At 43.6% G+C, this 23,825-nt stretch overlaps 1 protein-coding gene across 12 annotated transcripts in view; it reads left to right on the top strand.

Annotated features, from left to right (window-relative positions):
- Positions 1-23,577, top strand: part of FBXO16 (F-box protein 16) — a 52,100-nt gene extending 28,523 nt beyond the window's left edge. For 4 of the 12 annotated variants that reach the window (XM_082726859.1, XM_082726860.1, XM_082726861.1 and 1 more), the window contains 3 exons: positions 1,344-1,576; positions 3,678-3,780; positions 17,570-19,137. In XM_082726859.1, the coding sequence (XP_082582985.1) occupies positions 1,344-1,576; positions 3,678-3,780; positions 17,570-17,752 (519 nt within the window). In that variant the 3' untranslated portion in view covers positions 17,753-19,137. The other 8 variants (XM_082726857.1, XM_082726856.1, XR_014310658.1 and 5 more) reach the window with 7 other exon arrangements.
- Positions 23,578-23,825: the final 248 nt, after the last annotated feature.

Below are 23,825 nucleotides of genomic sequence, written 5' to 3'. Positions count from 1 at the left end.
ATGAAGTGAACAAAAATTTTGTTTAATACAGAAAAGTCATCAGTTTTCATTATATCCTGTTTTGTTAAAGTGTCAAGCATTTTTCAGACTAAATAATGTTTACTTACATATAATAACTAGCATGTATACCTAAAATTTTCCCCCTGAAGTTTTTTATTATCATATACTATTTATTCCCAGTAGTACTAAACTAGACCTACTTAAGCAAAGTCTTTGTTCAATCTATGCTCAGAATTGGAATGAATGTCCATTTTAAATGAGACCTGAACAAAATATTAAATACCAAACCAATAATGAGCTATCAATTATATAAAGAAAATGTTTTAATTAGTTACTAAACTACAATCATCCATTAAATCAGTAAATATTTAATAAATACGGTTATGTGCTAGGTACTCAGTATAATGATCCTAACCCTGCTTTCAAGAAGCGGAGTCTAGTGACCTTAGACATAGACAAATACATAATTACAGCACTGAGTACTAAGTGCTATTCTGTAACAGATATATATACAAAGAACAGTTGAAACAAGGATAAGAAACTGATTCTGCTTGAAGGGTTTGGGGAATTTCTTAATTGTCACAAACAATTCAAGCAAACCAATTTACCATGCAAAGCTTCCCTAATCTCTTAAAGAACAAAAATTAAGCCCTTAATGGCTTCTCTACATACCATTACCGCTTCCCTTAGGTTACAACCACATAAAACCTTATGAATTTCACATACGAAAATAGACTTTCCATTTGGGAAATTAAAGCCAAAGTATTCTTTGAGAGCAGTTAAGATTTTGATAACTAATAAAATCTACAGTCTACCTGTGTATACGTCAAAGTTGTCCCTATGTTCTACAGATAATTAAGCATGGAGTACTATTTTTTGGAATGTATATGTTTTATTGAGTTAATTAACTGCAGTTGTGGAAAACGTACACAATGATGTGGTAGACGAGGTGGCAGTCCAGGATAGACAGGATTAGAGCTAGGACTTGAAGTAAGACAGTCCTAGATTCACATTCTGACCCTCGGTCTTACCATTTAATGTAGTAGTAGGTGAGTTCATTGGCTTTTCCCGTCTTCAGTTTCCTCTTCTGTAAAGTGGGAGTAGTAAGTATTTCCTTTTACAGTTACAATGAAGGTTCAATAAAATAATGCATGAAGACTTCTTGAGACAGTACCTGGCACTTACAAGACTCCTGGGTTTGTGGCTGCTGTAATTACTGTCACCATTATCATTGCAGTTGTGGCGAAAATGATGACAAAGATATAATGATGATGATATGATGATTTTTTATTGTAATTATTACGTTGTTTTAAGAACAGAAATAATTGATTTTCTTCTTCTAGACACCTCCAAAAGATGGGTTTGCCGTTGCCGACGTTCAATCAGTTACAAGCAGTCCTGCAGAGGAAAAGCAGTCCCCTGCGTCAGCTTTCAGGTCGTCTTCCTCTTTGAGAAAGAAAACCCACCCAAAGGAGAAAGAGCTCCCACCCTGGAGATCATCTGACAAGCATCCAACTGATATCATTCGCTTCAATTACCTGGACAACTGTGACCCCAGTGAGCAAATCTGGCAAGGGTGAGAAGTTCTATGCTCTTCTCTATTTACTTGCCGTTGGAAACAATTTGCTGGCACTTAGGTATACGAAAAGAGGAAAATAGAATTTCCTGTGAAATACAAATGCTTTTCAATACATAGAAGCAAAACATCATTGGAAGGTAAAGGAACCATTATTGGTAAATTTGCCCTGCTCATCAGGATCTGTTTGCATTTTGTAGCTATAATGATTTAACATTACAGCTCCTTTTAATAGTTAGGACTTCAGATTTCAGTCTAGCCCCACAGAGTTCATTCTGGTCTTTTCCTTTTTCATATTTTCACCTCCCTTCTCTGTCAAGGAGAACCTTGGTTCTCATATTTATTTATACAAATTATATATGTACATATAATATATAATCAAAATAGATATATACATATATAACTTGCATACAAATTATATACATATGTATATATAATATACATTTGTATATGTAATATGTGTATACATAATATAATATATATATTATAAAGTATACACATATACACAAACAGTATATATTTACTTACAAATTCTGAAAATAATTTCAAAACTGCTAACTCATTTCATTATTAAAACAAATCTGCTGGGTCATCTGGGTAGCTTAGTCAGTTACTCATCTGCATTCAGCTCAGGTCCTGATCTCAGGGTCCTGGGATGGAGTCCCACACCAGGCTCCTTGCTCAGTGGGGAATCTGCTTCTCCCTTTGCCTCCTGCTTGTGCTCTCTATCAAATAAATAAATAAAATCTTAAAAAAAAGAACTTTTTTGGATCTATAGGCCTACCTCTTTTTTTTCCCCCCTTGCAATTTGTTTGTTACAGAAATCAGGTCATGTATCCTACAGAGCTTTTCACATTCTGAATTTTGCTGATTGCACTCCCAACATGCAGCCTAACATGTTCTCTGTCTCCTATACTTGGCCATATGCATGGTCAGATCTAGAGCCTTGAGTATATAAGATCACGTACTTCCATCATAAGGCACATTATTTCTGGTTGTCTCCTTTTTTTATGATGTTAGTGGCTATTGAAGACCATGACCTAGATCCATTACTACAGGCAAACTTTTTTAGAGAGCGCCAGACAAAAATATATACGTTAGGCTTTACAGGATATGTCTCTGTCACAACTGCTCAACTCTGCGATTGTAGCCTGAAAACAGCCAAAACAATATGCAAACAATAAGCATGATGATGTCCCAATTTAGCTTTATTCACAAAAACAGGCATTGGGCCAAGTTGGCCTCTGGGTTCTAGTCTGCTGATTCCTACCTTATCCAAATATATATGATAGTTTTAGAAAAACAATACTAATATTAATTCAAACAATAGGATTACTAAAAACAGTTTAAGATTTCTTTGCCGGTGTTTTTGTCCTTAGGACATATTCTACTAAGACTATTCAGACAAATACTGTGTTTCAAGTCTCATGAAGTAATTCCTCCATGTGTAGTAATGCTACCAACTCCAGAGACAAGATTATTTCTTTCATTTTGTTCTTAGATTTTAGGGATTTCCTTCCTTTGTCTTATTTTATGATTTTGAGAAACATTGAGAATGTTCTAAAGTCAAATATATAAAACAAAGTATATTTGGAGAGTCTAGCTTCTGTTCCTACCCCTCCATATTGTTCTTTGTTCTTGATTGGATCACATGGGAAGCCTACTTATAGATAACCATTTTTTAAGTTGTTATGGTATAGTCCTTCTATTTAACAAAATTTTAAGCAAATACACCCATCTGTTTCTGGAATAAATGGTGGTACACAACATACCATTTTATTCACCTTTTTTTCATATAACAATATATCCTGGATATGTTATTGTTATATATATGTCATATACAACAGTATATCCTGGATATAACAATATATCACCCCATGGTTGGATGTAGAAATACCTTGCTTTCCTTTTTATAGCTCATAGTGCTCCATTGTGTGGATGGGCCAGAGTTGATTCAACCAGTTCTTTAGTGCTCTACATTTGGCTCATTTTCAGTTGAGTGAAAACAATCATTTAAATCACAGGAACAACAAAGTCCAACAGACAAATAGATGTGCAAATTTAAAATGATTCTAATGTTCCAATGATTTCTGATTTATAGGAGGAGGAAAAGACATGAAATGAATCCAGATTTCAGCCGACAATCACATGATAAGAAACATAAATTGCAGGACAGATCTAAGCTAAGAAAAGCACAGTCACTGGTAAGTATTGCTTATAAAAGCTTCCACACCATAACGTTTATGAAAATTGCTGGATTGCTAGTTCTATTTGTGAAATGAAATTTGTTGTTGTTGTTTTTTAACCAGAATCATCAAGTGGTCGTTTTAAATTCTGGTCTCTGACTGACAAGCTGTTTGACCTTGAAGGCATCCTTTACTTAATTTCTCTAAGTCTCTATTTTTAATTTTTTTTTAAAGATTTTATTTATTTATTTGACAGAGAGACATCACAAACAGGCAGAGAGACAGGCAGAGAGAGAGAGAGGAGGAAGCAGGCTCCCTGCAGAGCAGAGAGTCCAATGCGGGGCTCGATCTCAGGACCCTGGGACCATGACCCAAGCAGAAGGCAGAGGCTTTAACCCACTGAGACACCCAGGTGCCCCTCTAAGCCTCTATTTTTTTTTTTTTTTTAATTTCAGTATAGTTGACACACAGTGTTACATTGGTTTCAGGTGCATGACATCGTGATTCCTCATCTCTAGACATTATGCCGTGCTCACCTCAGGTGTAGCTACCAACTGTCACCACACAACACTATCATAATATCAGTGACTATATTCCTTATGCACTCCCTTTTATTCCCATGAGACTCTAAGTCTCTACTTCTCTTATCTGTTAAAAAAACAAAAACAAAAACTGGATGCACTGAAGTGTATGGATCTGCTCTGAAAAGCAGATAATATAATGGGTACATTGTTATCATTGGTTCTTTCTTCTGCTATGAGTCTTTAGGGGTGGGGGGAAGGATAGGCTATAGAAATTTCTTTATATAAATTACTTACCGGGGCGCCTGGGTGGCTCAGTGGGTTGAAGCCTCTGCTTTCGGCTCGGGTCATGATCCCAGAGTCTTGGGATCGAGCCCCACATCGGGCTCTCTGCTCCGCGGGGAGCCTGCTTCCTCCTCTCTCTCTGCCTGTCTCTCTGCCTACTTGTGATCTCTGTCAAATAAATAAATAAAGATCTTTAAAAAAAAAAAAATTACTTACCTATACGGAGGCCTGGGTGTCTCAGTGGGTTAAGTGCCTATCTTCGGCACAGGTCACGATCCCGGGGTCCTCAGATTGAGTGCTGCATCCCTGTATCGGGCTCCCTGCTCAGCAGGGAGTCGGCTTCTCCCTCCCCCTCCCCCTGCTCATGCTCTCTCTCTCACTCACTCTCTCTCAAATAAATAAATAAAATCTTAAAAAAAAAAAACAAAAAACTTACCTCTAGAGTGCAGGTTCCACTTACCTGAGAAAAGGTGTACCTTCCTTCGCTGTCCTGCTACCAGTGGAGTATGACTATAAAAGCTCATTTCAAGTCACTGCAGAAAAAATGAGTGAGGAACTTGTCTTACCTTAATTAAAAAAAAAAAAAGCTTACCGACTACCTCAGAAAGTCGGTGACTGGGGAGCATTATTATTTCATGGTGGAGTTTTCCAGATTGTGATTCTGTACCTGCAGGGGGCTCCCTCTCAGCCCATAGGGGAGTCTTTGGAGCAAAGTAGACAGGAATAAGGGTGGAATAAAGAGGTCGTTTCGGTAGTGAAGATCTAGAAAGAAGCTGAGGATACACACTCAAGGAAAATTAATATAAAATGGATGTCAGTTGGGAGAGGAATAAGTATGTACTCATGAATAAATCACTGTTATAGCTCAGCTTTAAAGCTCTATTACTTTCTGTTTAAATGTATTTTCAAGTGTTATGTTTCCAAAAAAGAGAGCTTCTTAAAAAATGAGCTTTTTTAAAAATAGGGCAGTCTGTATTCTGAGGGGCCAATTTTGTTGGACTGGATGAGGCTTATCGTAGACATATGTACAGATGCCCAAGGGAATGGAGCCGCTTAAAACAGAGCAGTAAAATTGTCAGTGAAAACCATTAATTGAGCAGAATAACTTTATGAGGCTTATCACACGGGCCATTTAGGCATGCTTCTGCCTGATTTCCTGGCCCCTATTAGGCCAGGAGTAGCAGAGAAATCCAGGGGAGAGCTGGGAATTTAAAGGACGATAAAAGTTGATGGTTGATGTATGCTTACAAATTATCAGCACAGTCAAAACATTTCTCTGGCTGAGAACACAAAACAAAATCAAAGGCTAAACAGAAGCCTTCCCCAGGGGCTTTTGATATTAACCATCTGTCACACACTTAGAAGGGCTTGCTTAAGTTAAAAAAAATTCCTTATATTTCTAAACTTTAAAAGTTGTGCTCAGTAAGGCTGGAAGGGAAACTGGAGCAAATTAAACCGTGATGGAGAACAATGAACCCATTAATAAAATGAAGTATGCACTTGGATTGATCTACTGGGGCTGTTTATGTAAATATACTAATTATCATCACTATTTATGCTTAGCGGTTTGGATCAGGAGCATATAGCATAAGTGAACCCTCCAGAAGTGTGCTAGGATCCTTCTGTCGGTATTGCTGCCTTGTGACAAGCCTGGCCCTGTTGGGTGGGCCACGAGTGGCTCAGGCCCAGTCTTCACATGGTGGCAGTTTGCCCTCACTGTGGGCCACCCAACTCAGAGGAAATAAGCAACCTTCTCAGTGATACAAGGTGGTGGTGAAAATTTAGAATTGCTGGATGTGGGGATCTGAAAGAAGAAGAAACAGGCTTTGAGCAAAGGCAGTTAGAGGACAGAAGGAGAGAAGGGAGTAAAACTCTTGAGAATTGCCACTGTAGAGAGAGAGGGTGGTGGACACAGCCCGGTACAGTTGCAACGGAGAGAACCCTCTGTTCGTTCGATGGAAAGTTCTCACATCATTTAGATATGCATACGCCTAAAGGTTTCAAGAGGAACTAGGGAAACAGGTGAGCAGGCAGCACTCAGGCGAACACATGATAGAGGTAAGGATAAGAAGGACAGACAGACAAAGCTGCCTCGAAGGTCTCTGAGGCCTGAACACTGAGTATTCCTTTCCCCTGTAAGGAGAAAATATTTGGGAGCTTGGAGAAGGTAGAGCTTCGTAAAGTGGAAGGATTGGAACAGAAAAAAAGCACAGGAGAGTTAAGAGTACAGAGAATATCCCCTGAGCCATCTCTCCAGGACTGTGGCTATCGGGCCAGTGAGACCCACCTAATTCACTTTTTGCCTACCATGACTTATAGCTTTCAAATATGAGTGACGCCTCCGAAAAGAAAAACCTGCTTAGGGAAACAATTTCGAACCCAAATAGTGAGCTTGTGATGTTTTCTATTACTTAATGGCCTTGAGTTTTCAAGGCCCAAAGGGCACCTGGTTTCCTCTTAAGGCTTTCAATTCTTTTTTTTTTTAATTAATTTATTTATCTGACAGAGAGAGATCACAAGTAGCCAGAGAGAGAGGAGGGAGCAAGCTCCCCGCCAAACATAGAGCCCAATGTGGGACTTGATCCCAGGACCCTGGGATCATGACCTGAGCCAAAGGCAGACGCTTTAACCCACCAAGCCACCCAGGTGCCCCAAGGCTTTTAATTCTAAAGCTGCCTCTTTACAGCTGCTTCATTTACCCACCTTTGATGGGAATCACTGATAGAAGATGCAAAGAAAGCCTAGATCTGATCACTAATGCTTTCTGATTTTGAAGACCGATTATTAAAAATTAGATAAATATTAAGAAATGTCCATTACAATTAGTTATGATAATAAAATTCCATACCGAACAAAACAAAAAATAGCAACACTACCACAGTATAGTGAGTACTGCTATTGTTATTAAACTTCAGAAATTTTCCTGTCATATACAAAAAAACACATATAAAGACGTGTTTTTTTTGTTGTTTTGTTTTGTTTTAAATCTTAACAGCCAGACTTGAAGTGCCTGTTTGGGAAGGGGAAGGATTGAGCTGTCTCCTTGGGGGAAAGCCTCCTTGATGAGTTTGTGGGGAGGGATGCCACCTTGAGGGCTTGGATGCTACAGACACCTGGACTTCAGAGGGGAGTGAAAACCTGCTCTGCAGGAGATTAGAGGAAGTTTGTTGTTTCTGCTACTGCATAGGAAGGGGGTGGGGGGGGGCACAGCAGAGAGGTGGTAGAGAGAGAGCGAGCCAGGAGAGAAGCTCAGGCAGGTAGGGGAGCAGGGCCAGGATCCATTCCGATTGAATTTATTTGCTGTTGCTTGGGTGTCAACCCTGCCTTCCATCTCTACAGTAAATTCTCAGTTTCCACATGAAAGCAAGATCTCAAAAGTCTTGAAGTCCAGAAAAACAAAATTCTCCAGGACCATTCATAAAAACCCAAGGGTGGGCTTTGGACGTCCTGGGCTGTGGAGGTACATTCTGAGGACCCCAGCCGACATCTTGTTTCCTATAATTTTTCCTTTTTTCTTCTTCCTACCAAGTTAAGTATAAAACCTGAAATCCCTTTTCTTTTTTTTAAAAAGATTTTACTTATTTATTTGACAGAGATCACAAGTAGGCAGAGAGGCAGGCAGAGAGAGAGAGGAGGAAGCAGGCTCCCCACCAAGCAGAGAGCCCGATGCGGAGCTTGATCCCAGGGTCCTGGGATCATGACCAGAGCCAAAGGCAGAGGCTTTAACCCACTGAGCCACCCAGGTGCCCCAACCTGAAATCCCTTTATCTCACATTCAGCTATTACTTGGAGAGGAGAAGTCGTCACTTTCTAGGTTCTGATTTGGCTTCAGATGTCAAAAAGCTTGCCTTTTCACATTTACCTAAATACAAGTAACAAAAGTCTCAGATTGCCTGTTTACTTTCACTGCTTTTTTTTTTTTTTTTAAGATTTTATTTATTTGATAGGCAGAAATCATGAATACTCAGTAGGCAGAGAGGCGCTCTCTCCCAGGACCCTGGGATCATGACCTGAGCCAAAGGCAGAGGCTTAACTGAGTCACCCAGGTGCCCCTGCTCTAACTTCTTTTGATAAGACCTTACCTTTTTCTGTGCTCTGTGAATTCCAGCCTCTGCACTTAACCTTCTTCAACACCTTCCAAGATAACTTGATTCTTAGTGCTCTGGTTTTTTAAATGCTTCTGCAAGCTTTCTCACCTTTTTCTTTTTTCCCCTCTCTGAGTCAAAAGAGGAAGAAAAAAGAATGTGCCCCAAAGTGATACCTGATTTTTGTCATGGGAAGAACTTGGTTTAAGAATCGGGCACTGGGGCACCTGGGTGGCTCAGTGGGTTAAAGCCTCTGCTTTTGGCTCCAGTTGTGGTCCCAGGGTCCTGGGATTGAGCCCTGAATCGGGCTCTCTGCTCAGCAGGGAGCCTGCTTCCCTTCCTCTCTCTGCCTGCCTCTCTGCCTACTTGTGATCTATCTATCAAATAAATAAATAAAATCTTAAAAAAAAAAAAAAAAGAATCGGGCAACCCAGAGTTCTGGCCTCTGCTCTACAATTAACTAGCAGTCACTCCACCTATAATTCTTCATTTTCCCATTTATGAAGTGAGAGTTGCGGGGCACCTGGGTGGCTCACTTGGTTAAGTGACTGCCTTTGGCTCAGGTCATGATCCCAGGTTCCTGCGATCAAGCCCCACACATTGGGCTTCCTGCTCAACGGGAAGCCTGCTTCTCCTTCTCCCACTCTCCCTGCTTGTGTTCTCTCTTTCTGTGTGTGCCTCTATCTTTAAAGAAGAAGAAGAAGAAGAAGACGAAGAAGAAAGAAATGAGAGTTGGGATTACAATATCTTAAAAGTCCATTCCAGGCTACAGTCTGGATTTGTGGGACCCCACAGTCCCTTACCCGTCCTCTCCCTGATCTCTTCCGATACCTGAGGGACACAGCTGTGGTTAATGTGACTTTACATAGAATACCAGAAAGAATTTATCATACTCGTGAGTTCTGATGATCAATCAATCAAAACTGGTTTCTGTCTATCTTTTTCTTGGAGCTTTAGAAAATACAGTCGATTCTAACAAGATTATTTATGAAACAAATGTACGCTTGGTTTCCTGTGGGCAATCTTTAGTAGATTTCTTTCAAATTCTGATTACTTCCCCAGGTATTTGTTTTATAGCATCTATTTGGTTTGGATGTGCAGAACTAGAAATCTCTATAGGAGAGATTTTTCATCATTTAGCTCAGGCAGAGAAGTTCCCAAGAATTCCATCTGGAATGCAGAGTAAGAAAGAACATGGGCTTTGCCATCGGACAGACTTGCACTCTTTCCACTAAATGGTGTGACTTGGGATAAGTCACTAAACCTTTTGGAGCCTCCATTTCTTCAACTGTGAAATGGGACTAATGATAACTCCCTTGCAGGATTGTGATTTGGGCCATTTATTAACCCCTGGGAGGTTCTGTCTCCTCATCTATAAAAAAGGGAGTTAGGAATGATACTAACCTCACAGGGTTGGGAGGAGGGCTGTAAAGCATTTAGGTTAGTGCCAGGCTCAAAGAAGCATTCGGTAAATCATAGCTAGTATGGGGGGTAATAACATTGGGCTAGATCAAAATCCCACGAGGTCAGCACCTGAGGCTACAGGAGAAAGAGGAGGTAAGAAGCTGCAGGCAGCCAGGGTAGGGGTTGGTTGGGGGTAGGGGGCTGGGCAGGAGGCTCCAGCCTATGGAATAAGCTTTTCTTTCGTTCTTTCTTTTTTTTTTCTTTTTTTCTTTTTTTTTTAGATTTTATTTATTTATTTGACAGACAGAGATCACAAGTAGGCAGAGAGAAAGGAGGAAGCAGGCTCTGCACTGAGCAGAGAGCCAGATGCGGGGGCTCCATCCCAGGACCCTGAGATCATGACCTGAGCCGAAGGCAGAGGCTTTAACCCACTGAGCCACCCAGGCGCCCCTAAGCTTCTCTTTCTTGCTTTTACTCTTGCTTCCCCTCAGTTTTCTTTATCTTTCTCTGTCTTTTCTTTCTCTCATGCTTTCCAAGGTATGAAAAATGGTTGTATCCATAGCTGTATATTGAAGTGTGAGCCACATATTTTTTTTTTTTCCTGCTTGGTCTCCGTACACTCTTGTGCCTGCCCATAGTTCATGCATTCACTCCTCATCCTTGTTAGGTTTCATAATCCCACGCTTGCCTGGACAGCGAGTGTGTGTTGAACTCCATGCTGCCAATTCCATGCCTCCTGTACTCCATCGCCTGCTAATTACAATATTGGTTGCTGTTACTTTTTGATACCTAAGAGAAGAAAGGGCCTGACGGCTGAGAATCCTGGGGGCAGAGTGAACTCTCAGGCAGGACCACTACTTAGAGTCTTTGCATTTATCCTTTGCCTCTAAGAGAGCATAGTTTTCTTGTTCTGTCTTGTTATCTCTTGTTGTATGATGCTATGTGTAATAAATTACCCTAGCATTTCCAACAGGAGTGACTTGACCTGCTTCTCTTTCGCTGAATGTTTAGATGGCGACATAATGCCTACCTGCTCTTAAGAGTTACAGACAAAATATCTGACACAAATTGGCTTCTCTTTAGGATCAGCCAGAAGAGAGGAACCGTGTTTGTGAGTTCTGGAGTATTATTAGTTGTGACAGAGATTTAATCACTGCTACTACTGGGGTTTAAAAAATATATGTATGTGGGCTGCCTAGCTGGCTCAGTATGTAGAGCATGGGATTCTTGATCTCAAGGTTGTGAGTTCAAGCCCTGCTTTGGGCCTAGGGCTTGCTAAATAAATACCTAAATAAATAAGTAAATGGGTGTGTGTATAACATTTAACAATACAGTTTTTCACCACAAACTACGGTAGAAGCCAGTTCTCTAAGACATGGCTGTTTTGCAATTCAAGTTCACCATCATTGCTGACAAATAACCATCGGAACTCTATGGCCTGTGTGCATTTTGCAACACATCCCTAACTTCACTTGGGAGGCCTAAGGGTGCCATCACACAGTCTTGGTTTGAAATCTCCAAACCCTGCCTGGGATTGTTTAGCCTTCCTCCACAGCTCACAGCTTGACCCTGAGGTTTTAAAAGATAAACCAACCGCAAAGACGGGCCTGTGTCTTCTTTAAAACTCTGTTGATGATTTCTCCCTAACAGCTTCCCTCTGTGTCTCATGGAAGCAGAGTGAGCAGGGAGTGAGCAGAGGAACACCCCTTCCACAGTATTGACCAAAGCAGTGTGGACCACATGGGTGTGTGCAGCAGTCTGGAATCCCAAGCAGACAAGAGGACAGCAGGGATCCTCCTCACAGAATCCTGGATGGAAAAATCCAGGCAGCAGCTCCATCCTAGAGGTTAAGCAAACACTGAGTGGAAGCCAGGATGAGCAGTCATCCATTGTAGACTTCCTTCCCAGAAGGAAAGCCCTCTAGGTGGGCACTCCTCAGCCACCTTTTCTATCCTCTGAGCCTTCATCCCCACCAATGACCCTTACTTATGGCTCAGTCCCCATCCTAGGCTGAGACAATTTATAGGAATTAGTTGAAGTTGTGTTTATATTACTAAAACAACACATCTTTATTTTATTTTATTTTATTTATTTGACAGAGAGAGAGAGAGAACAAGCAGGGGGAGCCACAGAGGGAAGGGGAGAAGCGGGCTCCCTGCTCCGGGGCTCGATCCCAGAACTCTGGGATCATGACCTGAGCCGAAGGCAGACAGTTAACCAACTGAGCCACCCAGGCGCCCAGACAAACACTTCTGATCTTGGGATTTTCAAACACAGTATTTCATATTTATACATAGTATTACCATGTTACTCTTGAACTGAATGTCATGAAGTGTTGAGGGTAAATTTTTAAAAGGGTAAGATCTCCTACAGAATGAAGATTATCACCTTCTTTACTGTTCTTTACCATATCACAGGCTCGAGACGATTACATGAAATAATAAATATCACCCGAGTGGCTCAATTGGCTAAGCATCCAACTCTTGATCTCCGTTCACGTCTTGATCTTGGTCATGAGTTCAAGCCCTGCATTGGGCTCCACAATGGATATGGAGCTTATAAGTAAAAATTAATTAATTAATTAAAAATGTTTTTAAGAAATAATAAATGTATGACACTTAGCACAATGCCCAGCAGCCAGATATTTGCGAGTGGTGGTGGGGTGATAGTTTCAGAAGAGTGTTTGGCACACTACAGGGGCTATTATTTTTTTAAAAAATATTTTTAGAATATTTTTATTTATTTATTTGATAGAGAGAGATCACAAGTAGGCAGAGAGGCAGGCAAAGAGAGAGGGGGAAGCAGGCTCCCCACCGAGCAGAGAGCCTGACGCAGGACTCGATCCCAGGACTCCAAGATCATGATCAGAGCTGAAGGCGGTGGCCCAACCCACTGAGCCACCCAGGTGCCCCTACAGGGGCTATCATTATTGTTACTGTATTTCTCTGCTTTTCATATCCACATATTCCTTTACCTAATCGATTCTCTTATGTGATCCCTGGGTTTATCCAATGGTGTTGTTTGTGTCAGTGATCATTTGCAAATTTTTGCAAGTAATGTGCATGGAGAGCCAGAAAATAAAATTCAGTTGGGGAGTGACAGACACAGGGATATATTCAAGCTGGTATCCATAAGTTGTTCCTGGGTGACTGCCCTTCTTGGGCCTTCCTTTGCCTCCTGTAGGGTCCTACTCTTTCTTGGGACACTCAGCCTCAATACCCTCTCCCCATTCTCACTCCTCAGTGCCCAATACAATGACCATCCAGCCTGAAGATAGGAGTTTTCTATCCCCAATTCAATATCCACTTGCAAAGTGGCTTTAGCTGCTGCCCTAAAATGAAAGAGGAGGAATTACTGCCATGTTTATTCATCTATCCCACAAGTATTTTACGGGTGCAAGAGTGGATGCTAGGGATACAACCATAACAAGATACAGTCCCTGCCTTCCGCATGCTTACAGGCTGGAGGGGGGCAGCTTCCAGTTAAGGAATGGTAACTCCTGGGTATCTGGGTTGGGTAATTGTGTTCATGCTCACGCCACCCACCACTGAGACTGGAAATGAGGCAGGACATGCTAGGTGTGAGGTACCTCTGCACCACAAGTATATGCATTCGGAAGAGAGTTAAGTTTATGAGCCAAGAGCTCAGGAGGGACAGTTGGGTGAGACATAGAATCCAGCAACTGAAGATGTGAGCACTAATTGCCTAGGAAGTGGGCCAAGAACAGAACCCTGGAGAATTCTGTTGTATAAAGGATGGACTTCTATTTCTCTTCTACGTCCTTCCATTTAAAGACATGCTAACAAGACTTGGAGATATTATTGGGTAAATATCTAGAAAAAGAACAGTAAGAGGGCCCCTGGCTGGCTCAGTTGGTAGAGCACATGGCGACTCTTGACCTCGGGGTTGTAGGTTCAAGTCCCACGTTGGGTGTAAAGATTACTTAAAAATAAAATCTCTAAAAGAAAAAAAAAAAAACAGCAAGTTCAATCAGTGAGAAAAATATATTTATTTTTAAGATTTTATTTATTTGTGTATTTGTTTGTTTAGAGAGCACATGAGCAGGGTGAGGGGATTGGGGGTACGGAAAAAGACTCTCAAGTAGACTGTGCTGACTGTGGAGCCCAACATGGGGCTCCATCCCACAATCCCGAGATCATGACCTGAGCTGAAATCCAGTCAGATGCTTACCTGACTGAGCCACCCAGTCACCCTGAGAAAAATATATTGAAATTATAGATGGTCCCTGGCTTCCAACGGTTTGATTTACGACTTTTTCAGCTTCGTTAGCAACCATACAATGAGTTTTGGACTTTGAGCTTCTCCCAGGCTAGCGACATGCAGTGTGACACTCTTGTGGTGCAGGTCAGGGCCAGCAGTCAGCCCCGCCGTCACCAGGATAAGCAACTGAAACACTTAGCAACCATCTGGGTCTCACTTTCAGTGCAGTATTCAGTACATTACAGGAGCTATGCCACACTTATCATAAAACGGGCTTTGCGGGGGCACCTGGATGGCTCAGTGGGTTAAGCCTGTGCCTTCAGCTCCCAGGACCCTGGGATCAAGCCCTGAATCGGGCTCTCTGCTCATCGGGGAGTCTGCTCTCCGCCCCCCACCCCACCTGCCTCTCTGCCTACTTGTGATTTCTGTCAAATAAATAAATAAAACCTTTATTAAAAACAAACAAACAAAACAGGCTTTGGGTTTGATGCCAGTGCAAGTGTTCTGAGCATGTCTAAGGTAGGCCAGGCTGCGCCAGAACGGTTAGAAGAGTAGGTGTTTTAATGCTTTTTTCGACTTACAGTATTTTCCACTCATGATGTCTTCATCCGGACATAACCCCATTGTAAGTTGAGAAAGATCTGTAGCTGATTCCATCTCTCTTCATGGGAACAGGGTGAGGAAAAGCTATAGCAGGTGGACCTGCACAGAAATAGAGATGATTTATAACAACAATGAAAGAGCAACTCCATCCTATGGGGCTGTATGCAGAGGCGTGATCATGGAAGCATGATCAATTATTAAATCCATTTCCAGTCCCTTCTCCCTGCTCCGGAGGACAGTGAGTGGGGCTGAAAATTCTAAGCTTCTAATCAGGACTTGGTCTTTCTGGTAACCGGCCCCCATCTAGGAGCCTGTCCAGAGTCACCTCAACAGGACAAGAGATGCTCCTAAGTGCTCTTATCACTCAGGAAATTACAAGGGTTTGAGCTCTGTGCCGGGAACATGGGACCAAGACCAATATGTGCTTTTCTATTATCTCATACTCAGTGTTGGTATAAAAGAAATTCCCAGTTATTTCAACCAGATCGTCAGATACTTTAGATCAAGATCCAAGACTTTAGGTAACTTCCGCATGTTTCCCCCTTAAATCTTAGTTTTTCTCTTGATGACTTTGGACATTAAAGTCTTAAAATGAATAGGGTCTGTGCATTTGTTTTCACAGACAGAAAGAAAGGGTTGTAAGGAGACCATGTTCCCAGAGCCGATCTTGGAGGGAAGAAAAACCCAACAGTCTCAATAGGTGGTGACAGTTACCAGGGGTGGGGGGAGGGGTGGGGAGGGTGGGAGCAGTGAGGGGGCTGGGGCTTGGGGGCCAATCCTGCAACCTGCCTTGGCTAAAAAAAGGAGAGCTTGAGAGGAGCCTGCCTCAGCATGTGAACTCCCCCCACCACCACCACCCAGGGGGACTAGGAGAAAGGGGTTCCTCAAATGCAGTGATAAATCAGCTTTGCAGAGTAATAGGATTAAATTCAAAACTGTTACAGGTGAGGTGTGACTAGCCTGTTCTTGTATCCCAGAGAGCTAGGCCTTTTCTTCTTTCAGCAGGTATTACTCTGTTTTCATTGTTACTAAAACAGTACAAAGGAAAACCTCTATTTGTTCTCTTACCTTATGTCGATCTTAGAACAACACCAAAAATGCTTACCCTAGTTGGTCTTAAAACTTAACACTGGAAGCTTCAAAGGAGGGAAGATTATTTGCTCCCATTTCCTGCCCTTTTTCCTCTCCAATTCTAACAACTTGCTACATTTAATCCCAGCTTTGCCTACCTTTTCCCCAGAAAAATCATCAGCGAGCATGTGTAGGCAGACACCCGTAGATTCACTGAAGTGTCAGAGGCCAGCTTTGCTCTCAGGGAGTTTGCAGTCTTGTCCGGGAGTAAATAATTACGGCCAGGAGTGAATATGAATGTCCAAGAACATGGGAATGGGAGCACAGAGGTCTCCCTAATAATGGCTGCAAGAATCCAGCTGAGGCAGAAATCCCGGAGGGTTCGGCACCTGGGTGGCTCAGTCAGTGAAGTGTCTGCCTTTGGCTCAGGTCCTGATCCCAGAGTCCTGGGACTGAGTCCCACAGGGCTCCCTGCTCAGTGGGGAGTCTGCTCCTCCCTGTGTCTCTCTGCGTCTTCCCCGGCTTGCAATCTCTCTCAAATAAATAAATAAAATCTTTTAAAAATAAAAAAAGAAAGAAAGAAATCCCTGATGGTCAAGACACTCCAGCTTCTTGGAGAAGGAAGATCTCGAAGGACAGGTTAGATTTAGAGAAGGAATAGAGTATGTGAGGCAAGATTGTGGGGTACCTTTGTGGACTAACGAGGGACCCTGTTCCCTGGCCGAGAGGACAGGAGACAGCAGTCATTGGCTGAAGCAGTTTCTGATTCAGTGAAAGTCTCAGGTAGGATTTCCCCAGATTAACAGAAACCCTGTGTGTGGGAAATGTACCCAGCAGAGCATGAGAGAGATGTGACAAGAGTTCTGACAGCCGGGACGAGCCGGCTGGATGTGGAGTCGTGGGGCGGGGATTGTGTTCAGGGCAGGTGACAGGGTCTGTACATGTGCCCTGTCTCCTTCTCACTCTCTGCACAGTAGGGGCCAACGTAAGAGGAACCTCGTGAGAGTCTGTCGCTCGTGCTCCCAGCAGGCTCAGCTCGTGTTCTTGCTTTCTCTTGTTCTCTCCTCCTCTCCCTCTTCCCTTGCCCGCCCGCTCGTGGCCAGATGTCCCGGAGAAATCCTTTCTCACTGTGAGTTTTGGTTGGAATGTCAACCTGTGACATTTGCCTTTTTAGAGCGAATTGTGTGCATGCACAGATTAGTAGTGAGTGTAAAACAACGGGAGCTCTCCCAGACCTCGCCTGGCCTGAGAGCCTCGTGTCTCCAGGCATGGCTCTGACGCCTTTCTGCTCTGTGAACTGGCCTGGTCTGCTCTCCAGTTTCTTTGATTTGTAAAACAGAGATGCTAATACTTCCCTACTTGCCTGGTGGAATTTCCTTGAGGTTCACATGAAATTACGGTTGTGAGAGCACTTTGGAGGCTAATAGACTGATTCTTAGCTCAAAGTGAAGATTGCATGGGGGTTAGGGGTTGGTGACATTGGGAGGTCTCAATAAATCCCATCCAACCCTAGCATTTGAGAAAGCTGTCTTATATCATTAAAATAAGTTTCGTTATATAGCTTCCTGTCTGGTGTTTTCAGGGCTGCTCCTGGAATGATCTCTTTTTCCTCCCTAGATATCCCTAAGTGCAGAACCCAGCGCCGCTCTCCGAGTTCCTGCTCATCTCGCCTGGTCTCTTCACCGGTGGGCAGGGCTCCAGGCCACCGAAGCTGACACAAAGGCCTTCATGCAACCTCTTCAGAGGCACCCTGGACTTCAGGCATTATCCAGCCAGGCTCCAGAGCCGAAGTCAATTTAAAAACATGAAAGGATTTTGATAGACATCTCCCATTGGAGAGATGTTACTTGGGTCCTCTATTAGAAACTTTCAGCTTAGGTACCTGCTTGGGAAAGGGAGTCCTACAGTATTTCAGTAAAAGGTAATCATGGCAGAAGTGCTGATGTGGTTACAACTTAGAGACAGATGTGAGGATAGGTACCATGAGGATAAAAGGACCAGGATAGCAACAGTGGTAATATTGGGTGTACAGGGCCGGGTCCCAGAAAGGTGCAGACAGCCGACTCCCAAGGCTAGTTGAATTGTTTAATGGGGGGCTGTTTACCATGGTGTCTCGTTGGCTGGAGCTGCCATCACCCAGTACCCCTGCCTTCATCTGGTCCAGCTTCTATAACGAAAATACCGTAGATGGGTGGATTACAAACAACGGACATTTATTTTCTCATAGCTCTGGAAGCTGGGAATTTTAAGGTCGAGATGTTGGCAGGGTTGGTTATTTCTGAGGCCTCTCTTCTTGGCTTGCGGGTGGCTACCTTCTCCTCCTGTCTGCATATGGTCTTTGTTCTGGGTGGTCTGTGTCCTCATCTCCTCTTACTTACAAGGATACACGTTAGATCAGATTAGAGCCTGCCCATATGACCTCATTTAACCTTAATTACCTCTCTGAAAACCCTAGCTACAAAGACAATCCGGTTCCGAGGTCCTGGGGGTTAAGACTTCAATATAGGAATTTGGGTGGGAGGTTGGGGGGAGTGGGACACAATTCAGCCTACAAACAACAGGGAAGGGAGTGTTAAGAGCATCAAGATGAGATGGTGAACCACCTAGGAACTGGTGACAGTGGAAGCCTTTGTCAGCCTGTGGCCTGAAGAGGCAGAAAGGAAAGGGCCTGTTGTTCCCAGAACCCAGTGAGAGCTGTAGCCACAGGAGAGGGGCCACCCACCAGGCTGTATGCTCTGTGGTGAAGGAACACAGTCATTGTGGAAAACGAGGCCTAGCAGGGAAGGAAGAGGTCGAAGACCCAAGCCATCTCTCTCCACACCCCTCTACACTCCTAACAGCACTTGGCTTTGGTCAAACCCATCCAGAAGTCCAAGAACAAAGGAGCCTGGGAAGAAATGTGTCCAGGAGTGGGTGGGAAGGGTATTACATGAGTGGGACTGTGAGGAATAGCAGCACAATGGGGGCAATGTAAAAATTTCCAAAGAAGGCATTAGAATTAATGTTCAAGCAATGTAAATGGGCCTCAAAGAGTCACTGGAAAGCAGAAAATGTTACTTGGCTGAAAAAATATTAGTCAGATCTTCTAAACTAAACCACCTTCTCATGTAACCATTTCAAGGTCCAGAAGTTACCATTCTAGGATACTTATTTACCTAAGTAAAGCAGAATGATAGAAAACCAAATGTTTGTCTATCACGTAATATTGAACACTCATGATCTTGTGTTCCATACTGTAATATACATACATAATATACATGTAACATGTAATATATATGTATATGTTACATGTATGTTATATACATCACACACACACACTCTTGTTTTTAAGGTTCAAAATGGTGGCCTGGAAAGATGGCGCAGGTTACAGAGGTTTGGATGCCCAAATGATTGGTATAGGACAAAACACAACCAGCTTATAATTGATTAGTTTGCACCACCCAAGGTGATACTAACGCATGACTCTGAGGCAGAGAAGAAAAAAAATCCCATACCCAAGATGAGACCTGGTGTTCTTCCCATGGTTAGAGCAGATGGCTCTCGGTTAAGATTTCCTCTTCCGGAAGGCGGAGGCCTCGTGCTCAGCCCTCAGAGCCAGGGGCAGCTGTGCTGCTGGGGTGGCCTACAGCTCCAGGATTCTGCACTGCTTTGTCCCAGTGAACCCCCTGGGTGATGTCAGGATCCAGTCACACTATGGACCTCTGTTGGAATGGGCCAGCCTGGAGTATGTCCCCATCTCTTCTGAAATAAACCAGAACCTTTTGGGGCAAGGACACATCAAGAGAAAGAAGGGCTTGTCTAGTACAAGTGGCTCCCTCTTGTCTTAAGCTGTATTTGGGTTATCTATTCCTATAAAACAAACCACCCCAAAACTTGGCTACTTACAACAACACTCTGTTATTCCCTTCATAAATGTGCAGTTTGGGAGGGGCCTGGGGAAGAGCTTGTCTCTGATCCATACAACATCCTCTGGGTCCTCCTGACAGAGGGCTGGGAGATCCAATTCCAAGATGGTGTAGGGACATGGCTGGGAAGTGCGTATGAGCCCTTCATTGGGTGTTCAGCCAGGGCTGAGGGCAGGGCCCCCTGTTCCTCTTCTTTGGGGCTGGGGTTCTTGTAGCATGGGGACTGGGTTTGAAGGATGGGCATCCCGAGAGAGACAGGTGGACTCTGAATCACCTCTTTTGTCCTCGCCTTGCAAGTCTTACAGTGTCACTCCATTATCCCCTGGTGACCATAGACGCTAACCCAGTTTTAAGCAGAGCAGGCACAGATGTGGGAGAGCTGCGAGGTTCTGGAAGAACGCGTGGGATGGGAAATATAATTGGGCCCATTTGGGAATAGACTGTCTGCCTCAGGATGGTTCCCTAGGTGACCCTTACCCATCACTGGTCACAGCATAGTTACATGAACTAGGCTGAGCCTCTGTCTTAGCCTGCTCGCCCTGCTGTAACAAACACCACAGGCTGGGGGACTTAAACAGCATTTATTTTCTCACAGCTCTGGAGGCTGGAAGTCAAAGATCAAGGTGTTGGCAGGGTTGGCATCTGGTGAGATCTCTCTTTTGGGGTTGCCCTTTCTCTGTGTGCTCACATGGCCTTTCCTTGGTACCTGTGCAGAGAGAGAGAGAGAATGAGGTTTCCCTGGACAGATCCTATCTGATCAGGAGACCACCCTTATGGCCTAATTTAACCAACCTACCTTCCTTCCTTCCTATCTTCCTTCCTTCCTTCGTGGCCTCATCTCCATATACAGGCTCTCTAGGGGTTCAACATATGAATGTACGTGGGGACACCAGCATTCGATCTGTAACATTCCCCATAATGATATGAATTAGATGACAACTGAGAAATATAAATTTATATTGATATTCCTTAAGTCAAGAAAACTTTAATTTATCGAACTCCAACCTAGTGCCAGACTCTCTGCTAGGCTCTGGGAATACAGGTAGGAGAAAAATAAACTTCCTGCCCTTAATGGGTCTATAACCATGGGAGAGACAACGCAGCCATTAAAATGGGGCAGGGGGCGCCTGGGTGGCTCAGTGGGTTAAAGCCTCTGCCTTCAGCTTAGGTCATGATCTCAGGGTCCTGGGATCGAGCCCCGCATCAGGCTCTCTCTCAGTAGGGAGCCTGCTTCCTCCTCTCTCTCTGCCTGCCTCTCTGCCTACTTGTGATCTGTCTGTCAAATAAATAAATAAAATCTTTTAAAAATAAATAAATAAATAAATAAATAAAATAAAATGGGACAGGAGCTGCAAGGAGCAGCTCTCCATTCGGAGCTGCACTGGGGCTGTCCAAGCAGAAACAGAGGATGCCTGGTACTGAGGAGTAAATATGAGGCAGGACAGATGAGGGGAAGCATTCAGGAGAAAGCAATAGACCATGTGGAGACCCAAGGCAAAAACTAGGGTGACCGCCATCCTGATTTGTCCAGGACTGGCCCACTCTTAGCACTAAAGTCCCACATCAAGAACTCTTCAGTCACTTTGCTTTATTCATGGAGAGAGTTCAATGCAGCCAGCACACCTGGGGGCGGGGTGGGGGTGCAGCAGGGCTGGTGAGAGAGAAAGCTGAAAACATGGGCAGGATTCCAAACAAGAACCAAGCCACGCTAAGGAATTTAGACTTTATCTTGCGAGAAGCTGAGCAATCAGTAAGTGATCTTACCCATGGGAGTGGCTGGCTAAGACTTAGATGTAGAAAGAGCTCTATCTGCTGGATAATTAAGAAGAAGAACAGTTCTGCAGTCCTGTCAAGAAGCCCTGGCGGACTTCCAGGGACGAGACTGTGGCGATTTAAAATAATGCAGGGCAGGGAGCCTGGGTGGCTCAGTGGGTTAAAGCATCTGCCTTCGGCTCAGGTCATGATCCCAGCATCCTGGGATCAAGCCCCCGCACTGGGCTTTCTGCTCAGCAGGGAGCCTGCTTGCCTGCCTCTCTGCCTACTTGTGATCTCTGTCTGTCAAATAAATAAATAAAACCTTTAAAAACAATAAAATAAAATAAAATAATGCGGGGAGATGGAGAGATAGGATTTGGACTAGGTTAAGGAGAAGCAACAGAACCTGGAAATATAGAGAAGGGGGGCTGAGAGACCAGAATTCAAGAATGACTCCCCGGTATCTGGCTTGGGCAGCTGCAAAAAGTATTGACAGGGGATTCAGATGGTTTGGAAAGCCTTCCCCACGCCACCCTACACAAGAATACCAGCAAAGCCGCTCTTCTGCCTCCCATACATCTCCTGTTGACCTAGAAATTCTGGGTTATTGTACCACTGACCCGGAAGTCTTAGCCACAGCCACAGCCACTAGACTTACAGGAACAGAAGGAGGCTAGGGGTAAGAGAAGGAAGAATATGGGCATTAATTACACTCAATACTTCTAAGCGACTTATGTCCTCTACCGCATTCAGTTTTTGCAAGAATCCTTCGAGGTGGGCAGGTTGTTATCCTCATTTCACAGATGCAGAATTGGGGGCAAAGTAGGCACCAGGCACCACGGTGGCACCAGGGGCCACAGCTACAAGCAGGCAAAGGAGGGGCTTTAAACCCAGATGCGTTTGAGCATAAAGAACTGTTCTTTATTACACCACGCTAATTTCCCTAATGAACACGAGTTTCTACCTGATTGGATATTTCGCACATCTTCGGCCCTGCCTTGATTCCATCCTCCTTCAGTGTTGAAGGATGAAGACCAGGAGAAGGAACCTCCTGACTCTAAGAAGCCAGCTGAAGGTTGCTTCCAGGAACAAGGATGGCGAGAGAGCTTCTTAATCCTTCATAACTGGTCCCCAAACTTGTTATACATGCAAAAACCCTAGAGCCAGAGGACCTACGGTAATTATCTTTGTGAGCATCAGGGCCAGGGTATGAAGACAGTGTGTCCCAGTCAACAGCCTATTTAGGGAAGAAGGAAGTGTCCAGAGATGGACGTCAAGAGGTAGGGAACTAGGGGAAGGACACAAAAGGGAAGAAAGGAACCCGTGATGACTTTCCAGGTCCTCCCTCCCAAAGAGAGGTGAGTTTGTCTAAACCTCACGGGGCCTCTGCAGACCTAACAGCCCGAACCCTATGGCCCCTACATGGGGCTTGTCCTCCCAGTCCAGGGACACCCCGTACCTGGAGCCTTCAGAGAAACTCCAGTGCCAACCTCAGCTCCTTCTTAACCAGCGATGCGTACATTCTGATATGAATCTTGGCTTATCTCCTGCGAGATTTTAACCTTTCTGTATTCACGTAATAATCTATCCATTTTGCTTGTAGTCTTCTACTGTTATTTCTGAACATATTTTACTCTCCCCAACTCCCATCCCCACCTGCCTTGTAGACTGGGAATTCTTCAGAGGATCCCAGTTTCACTCACTCTGTACTTCCACATTTTCTTTTATGCAGGAGGGGTTATAACTGGAGTTTGCTGTCACTGGAATGTCATCAGAAGGTCTGAAATGAAAAAAAGAAAAAAAAAGGTCTGAAACGTTCATTTCTCAGCCAGCTTCTTTATCCACTGACACTGACAGAGAGTGGACACAAGAGGGCGCTCCTTCCCCTCTAGCGCAGTCCAAGGAGCTGCTCCTTTTCTGCCTCTTTCAGTCCCTTGAATAAAATTCAGACAGGACTGACATCAATGAAAGCATATTTTTATTACGATTGGGGAGAGGTTTGGGGCAATTCCGAATATTTAAACAGACACCCTTAAGGATATATGTATTCAGCTCAGGTCTTTGATTTCATTTGAATCAAACAGATACCCACAATGTCAGTTTTTGAAGAACTTAAAGTCTAAGGAAGAAACATGTGTTTTAAAAAGTAACCTAAAAAAATAAAAAATAAAAATAAATAAAAAGTAACCTACCACTTTACACCCATTAGGATG

This window comes from Mustela nivalis, assembly GCF_964662115.1.
Source record: "Mustela nivalis genome assembly, chromosome: 4".
NCBI classification, from domain to species: Eukaryota; Metazoa; Chordata; class Mammalia; order Carnivora; family Mustelidae; genus Mustela; species Mustela nivalis.
The sequence above is the reverse complement of the archived record's forward strand: the minus strand, read 5'-3'. Positions and strand labels throughout refer to the sequence as shown.